Source organism: Wolffia australiana, chromosome 4, assembly GCF_029677425.1.
Source record: "Wolffia australiana isolate 7733 chromosome 4, ASM2967742v1".
Lineage (NCBI taxonomy): Eukaryota > Viridiplantae > Streptophyta > Magnoliopsida > Alismatales > Araceae > Wolffia > Wolffia australiana.
Genome location: NC_135838.1, coordinates 2,919,104 through 2,926,109, shown reverse-complemented (window position 1 = coordinate 2,926,109; position 7,006 = coordinate 2,919,104). Strand labels below are relative to the sequence as shown.

The 7,006-nt window shown below is 38.8% G+C and overlaps 1 protein-coding gene across 1 annotated transcript; it reads right to left on the bottom strand.

Annotated features, from left to right (window-relative positions):
• Window positions 1-218: 218 nt before the first annotated feature.
• LOC144701621 (growth-regulating factor 1-like) lies at window positions 219-2,020 on the bottom strand. Its single transcript, XM_078573331.1, has 2 exons — window positions 1,110-2,020; window positions 219-838 (listed from the first exon to the last, which is right to left on the bottom strand). Exons 1-2 carry the CDS (start codon window positions 1,303-1,305, stop codon window positions 348-350), a joined length of 687 nt encoding a protein of 228 aa, XP_078429457.1. The 5' UTR covers window positions 1,306-2,020; the 3' UTR covers window positions 219-347.
• Between the last annotated feature and the right edge of the window lie 4,986 nt (window positions 2,021-7,006).

Genomic DNA, 7,006 nt, shown 5'->3' with positions numbered 1-7,006 from the left:
CTTTTAGAGAAGTTAAACCTTAGACTGCAGGAAAAACTTGATCATGTTTAGTCTATCTTATCTCATCATTTTAATTAGTATACACTTAACCTCTACACATTAATTAAACCTCACACTTATTGAAATTCCTGCATCCCAAGTTATAGTAAGTGGATGATTAATTAGATATTTATTGATAGCTAGTAATATACAGTAGTACATATTATTGAACATCAGGAAACTCAAACTTAACATTTTTCTTTTCATCTGTTGTCCATGTTCAACAAGAGACAACAAAAAAAAGAAACGACAAAGACAGTGAGAAAGGTTCGGATAAATATTAGGAAAAAAACAAATCTTACTGAAATTTAATTCCCAGCTGGGCTGCAGGAGCTCTCAACCCATGAACTCTGATCATACTGGCTCATTGAGATTGAGAGCTGGGTTGTTGGAAAAATCCCTTCATTCATCTTTTCAGCTCTCATATCCTTCCCCATAACAAAACACTGCCTCCCACTATCTCTCTCTCCAGTCTCTTGTTGCAGGTGAGAGCAGCCTCCACTGAAGCTCAAACCCAGCTGAGTAGATCTCCAGGTTGAGTCCTTAAGCGTTTGGCGATGCCCATTGGAAGGCAAATCATAAGCAGAGTAGTGTTTGACCATGCTTTGATGAATGTTAGGGTTTTCCACTGGCTTTCTTGAACGGTTCTTCCCTCTGTGCATGTGTCTCTCACAGTACTTGGAATCTGGGAAGGCTTCTTTGGAGCACCTCCACTTCTTCCCATCAGTTCTCCTGCATCTCCAAGGTTCTGGGTCTTCAATCTTTTTACCAAATCCCAAAGGCAAGTTCCCCCAGCCCACTGCGGAATAACAAAAACAATAAAAACCACCAAGATAAGAATGAAGAATAACATCAAGTATCAAGAGAAGAATGAGATCAAAAGTGGAGAAAAGAATAAGAAGATGAAGAATAAGGTGGGAAAAGATGCTGCTGGAAGAGCAATAATAAGCACGGGTATAGGAAAAAGAACACAAACTAAAGAAGATGAAAGAAGAACAGTCAGAAGATGAAGAAGCGGGACTAGACACAGGAACTACAAACACAAAAAAAATTGATAAAATTAAACTTACGACACGGTTGGTGGTGGAAGAAGAGCATTGGAGAAGATGGAGACTGATCGATGTATAAACTTCTCCTTATGGGAATGATAAGATCATGAGGAACAGGCGCTCCTGAGGCCATGTACTTGAAGATAAGCGCCTGGTGTTCAAGTTCTTGCCATTGAGACGCTGTGAAAAGGCACCTTCCACCGCCCCCTCTCATCATCTCCTCTCTACCCACTTGAAAATCCAGGAAGACGAAGGAAGAGAAAAGAAAATTTTCACAGAGATGAATAGGGCGATGAGGTGAGGACGATAGATAGCGGGAGAATAAAAAGAAAGGACGGTGGATGAATAGAGCGAGAGCAGGCAAAGAGAGATGTATATTGTATAGAAGAGAAAGAGAGATGGACTGGAAGATAAAAAGATTATGTATATATTGTAGAGAGAGAGAGAATAGGAGGGAGAAAAAGAGTGATAGAGAGAGGACGAGGGACAAAGAGAGAGAGAAACAGGGAAGGAACAAGAAGCGAGAGAGAGAGAGGCAGATAAGGACCAAGAAGAAAGAGAGAGAGAGAGATAAGGACCAAGAAGAGAGGGAGAGAGAGCAAGAAGAGAAAGTGATAGAGTGAGGAAGAGGGACAGAGGGTGAGGGAGAGAGAGTGATAGAGAGAGGCAGAGGAAGAGGGAAAGATAGATGGAGAGTGATAGAGAGAGAGAGAGGGACAGAGAGTGAGGGAGAGAGAGTGCGATAGAGAGAGGCAGAGGAAGAGGGGAAGAGAGAGAGGAAGAGGAAGCGGGAGAGAGTGAGAGAGAGTGTGTGTGTGATAGAGAGAGGCAGAGGAAGAGGGAGAGAGAGAGAGGGGAAGAGGGAAAGAGAGAGAGAGAGAGAGAGAGAGAGAGAGAGAGGAAGAGGGAGAGAGCGAGAGAGAGGAGAAATGGGAGCAGGCGGTGTGCTGAAATATTTATGAGGGCAGGGGGAAGTGGAGGCTGCGTGATGAATGCAGGATAGAGAGAGCAATAAAAGGGAGGGGGGAGAACACGAAGCAGAATCTTCACGTCTGGGACATGCTGAGATACACACGCACAGGGGAAGCTGAGGGTCCAGTAAAAAACGAAATCAGTAATGGCGATGAGCTAAATCTGGGCCGAAGGGAACAGTGGCGTACACTCAAGTGTCAGGAGATAGCACTGGAGGTGACGCTGCCACTGACTCCGCCTGTTCTTACTATCATGACTCAGTGGAGAGAAAAGGACTCTTCACTGCCTCTGACGCGGCAGCTCTTCTCTCCTGCCTCGGACAGGCTTGTCGCGGCTATCCTCGTAGCGGAAATCTATAAACAAAATCGACGAGTTAAGTGGAACACTGCCAAAGAAGAGAGACCTTCTCTCAGAGAGAGAGAGAGACACACACAGAGACAGAGACAGAGATAGAGACAGACAGCGGGGGCCAAAGCGGTGGCATCTCTCTCTCTCTCTCTCTCTCTCTCTCTCTCTCTCTCTCTCTCTCTCTCTCTCTCTCTCTCTCTCTCTCTCTCTCTCTCTCTCTCTCTCTCTCTCTCTCTCTCTCTCTCTCTCTCTCTCTCTCCCTCTCTCCCTCTCCCTCTCTCTCTCTCTATTTCTCTCGCTCTCTCTCTCTCTCTCTCTCTCTCTCTCTCTCTCTCTCTCTCACTCTCTCTCTCTCTCTCTCTCTCTCTCTCTCTCTCTCTCTCTCTCTCTCTCTCTCTCTCTCTCTCTCTCTCTCTCTCTCTCTCTCTCTCTCTCTCTCTCTCTCTCTCTCTCTCTCTCTCTCTCTCTCCCTCTCTCTCTCTCTCTCTCTCTCTCTCTCTCTCTCTGTTCCTCTCTCTCTCTCTCTCTCTCTCTCTCTCTCTCTCTCTCTCTCTCTCTCTCTCTCTCTCTCTCTCTCTCTCTCTCTCTCTCTCTCTCTCTCTCTCTCTCTCTCTCTCTCTCTCTCTCTCTCTCTCTCTCTCTCTCTCCCTCTCTCTCTCCTCTCCTCTCTCTCTCTCTCTCTCTCTCTCTCTCTCTCTCTCTCTCTCTCCCCCCCCCCCCTCCCTCTCTCTCTCTCTCTCTCTCTCTCTCTCTCTCTCTCTCTCTCTCTCTCTCTCTCTCTCTCTCTCTCTCTCTCCCTCTCTCTCCCTCTCTCTCTCTCTTCCCCCTCTCTCTCTCAGTGCCTCTCTCTCTCTCTCTCTACCACTCTCTCTGTCTCTCTCTCTGCCACTCTCTCTCTGTCTCTCTTACTGCCTCTCTCCGTGTGTCTCTCTGTCTCTCTCACTGCCTCTCTCCGTGTGTCTCTGTCTCTCTCACTGCCTCTCTCTCTTTCTCTCTCCCTTTCTTCTTGCCCCTTTACAGCTTTCCTGCTTCTCTCTCTCTCTTCTTGCTCCTTTCCTGCTTTTCTCTCTCTCTCTCTTCTTGCTCCTTTCCTGCTTCTCTTTCTCTCTCTTGCTCATTTTCTCTTTCTCTCTCTTTCTCTTGCTCACTTTCTGTTTCTCTTTCTCCCTCTCTCTCTTGCTCTTTCTCTTCTATTCTCTCTCTCTTCTTGCTCCTTTTCTGCTTCTCTCACTCTCTCTTCCTTTCTCTCTCTCATAAGAGCATTGGAATGTCAAATTCCTTTAATGCCGTAAAGTTTCGAGTAAAGACAGAACAACAAAAAAATCCATCATGGGAGAAATAAATGTAAGCGGCAGGTGTCGTCTCGCTCGACCCAAGCTTAAACTAATGTGGCGTCCATGAAAGAGTAAATGCGTATCAATATTTTGTTCTAGAACAATACTGGTCATAGAAACAGTTTTTTGCAAAAAAAATTATATGAAAGAAATGTTGTCCATCAGATATTCTACTCATGTATAAGAAACTTCTGATAATCATAATATATACTTTAGGATAGTAATTTTAAGTTATAATTTTGTTTAGTATCTTACATTTTTTTGGGCTTCTAACTTATTTTTTTTGTTTACTTGTATTTGAACGTCCAACTGTCTCGCCATAAAAATTTGGCCACTTAGTCTTCGAAATCTAAAATAGGATATTCAATCTGTATCAACATGACCAAATTGTTCCGGTATAATAAAAGAATATAACAGTTCCTTTTCTGAAATTTCTGAAAATAAACTTCTATCCAGAGTATAACAAATATCTTACCAACAGGAGGATAATTACATATCATGAATGAAAATTATCTATTTGAAACTAACCTTGAAATATTCTCAAGGGTTTAGTTGAAAAAAAATGTTTTAAGAAGAATTACATGATATGTTGCCATCAAACATCCTCTTAATTTAGAAAAGATACTTTGCTATTAAGGTGTCATTAAAATAAATGAGATGATTCTGAATAAAAATGTGTGATTTGATTGTTCCAAGTCCATGTTCAATAAGAGTAAAGAAAAAAAACTAAGATTAATTTTTGAAACATGGACGATTATGCAAATAATGGGGATTAATACATTTGAATAAGTATGGTGATTAACATTAAAGATGGAGAAGCTGCCTATCTTAATTACAATGATGATAGAAATTATGATAGACTGTAGAGGATTAAGCCTATCTCTTCCCAGGAATAGGGGCCATGGTCCTTCGATCATAGGGGTTGCTGACTTGAGATTCTCAATTTGTGCTGGTCCAAAAGGTTGATCCCCTTAAGAACAAATGTTGGATTTATCTCTTGAATAAACAAAGGACAGCGGTATGTTTTATGTTTATGTTCAATTTCCCCTTCAGAAATTTCAAAAAAAAATATCATAAAATCCTACATTCTCTAAAATCCTACATTCGCTTAAGCATGTGCTGAGATGGTAATTAAGACAGGAAATCATTTTGAGGAAGAACAATTTCATTATTTCAAAAAATAAATATTACTGATATGTTTTATAAATTATTCAATTGTGAAAGTTTGGCTAAAACAATAGCCTAATGTCAAATGTGAAAACCAGAAAATATGGAGACATGGTGTGTTAATAAAGTATAATACAAGAATAAACTTTGGGATCGACATTCTTAATTGCAGGTTAAAAAATAAGATTCCATTTAATGTGATATATACCGAATATCATTTTCAATATTCAAAATAAGATTTTATAGAATTATGTTATCATGGTATCAATGGAAAGAGGACGCTATAGAAGTAAATGACTATCTTTATTAACATAGGTTAAAAGATAGAAGCTTAAATAATTCATTTTCATAAGTTTAACTCTTCTCCAATACGATTGTTGTAAGCAGTACAATTTATAGATATAATTAGATGCACCACCCAAGAACATTGAAATTTATTTTTTACAAAATTCAAAATAATCACTGGTTTCAAAAAATATATATATTATTTATGATAAAATTAAAATTTTGTAAAACTTTTTTTCTCAAAGCTAAGAAAATTTAAATTAGTTATATATGCCATATATACACATATATATATTAGAATTAGAGTACTTCACTGTTTTTGCTTATTTACTTTAACCTCAATAATGATGAATGCATAACAACTTAACTTTTATTGTAATTCAACTATGAAATCAGTTTCGTAATCACTTATTATGACATATATGAGTCCGGCAAGCCACATACATTTCACATCTCCTTCTGTATTCGTTAATATATATTCCTATAATGCATGCGTGATGCTTATCATGAATTCCATGAATATATGATATGACTAAGTGAATTATGATGATATCATAATTTAAAACTATCTAGATAGAATATCATTATCTAATTAGACTCATTTGATGAGTATGGTCAATCTTGTAGCCATTAGTGTGGAAACACATAGGAAAGATAACGGGTGCTCTTTAAGAAAATATTTCACTATATCGGTTGTAATGAATCCTTCAATGTAACTACAACTAACTATGAATCAGGTTGATTCATTTCACGGTTTTGTAAGTGGTCCTTAGACTAGAAATCCGAAAGACATCTTGTGTATTGAAGGTTGTGCTTTAACTATGATATATCATTTTCGAATCATGGAATTCAAAATTGTCTTAGCTCAGATGCAGCAAGAATTTCATAGAGGTGATTTAGTTGTCAATATGGGATTGTCCGTGTCCCCTTTGCTATAAGAACAAAGCTCATGGAAGATGATGCAATGAAGTCCTTAGCTAAGGTTGTTGAATCATTCATGTCAGAAATACCAAAATGAATTTTAACAAAGAGCACACTTATGAGAAAATGACACATAGATCCCTCTCTATCCATGGTCACTGGATCAAAGGTCACTAGATCCCTCTCTATCCATGCAACACCTTATACATATACATGCATATTGAAGTATTCCCATATGTTACTCCCAAGTCTTGCATGTTTGTTAACTAACATGCAGCTTAGTTTTTTATAATATCCACATATGATATTAATGTCCATATTGAACTCAATTATTCTTCAAATCTGTTCAGGACATGATGACTGTTAAAAACTCCACACATATCACTTCCTGTCAACAGACCCTTTACACATAAGAGAAGGAACTTGCCCTGATATCTAATGTGACATTCCATATCATCCATATTTCAAACTTCTCACAGACAGAACTTATGAATTTGGGCTCTCTAGAATCCCTCTTCCCTAGAAATACAACTCAATTAATGTCGTCTCTATAAATCCCATAAAGTTCCTTTGTCATCACTCAATCAAAGGGATACATGACCCTTATAATGGGTTATCTTATATTTGGGTCCATTACCCATCGTGTACCACTTTGGTTTCTCCTATAATGTGATATATGTACCGAAGTTTAGCAATTGATATTATTCATATCATTCCAAATACAAAATTTATCTCCACAAGGTCTTCCTATAATTCCAACATTGAATGGAACGTCAATTTTCCACAAATCATCATCTTAGAATATTATTCAGGAGTGATTTGAGGCTTAACTGAAGGACCTACGAATTATCTTACAATTTCCCACAAATCATCAATTTCTAAGATATCATT

Excerpts from the sequence above, each read along its gene's own strand:
- LOC144701621 (XM_078573331.1), bottom strand. The coding sequence starts at position 1,305 with ATGATGAGAGGGGGCGGTGGAAGGTGCCTTTTCACAGCGTCTCAATGG. Across the intron at positions 839-1,109 it reads CTTCCACCACCAACCGTGTC|TGGGCTGGGGGAACTTGCCT; the intron begins GTAAGTTTAATT and ends GTTATTCCGCAG.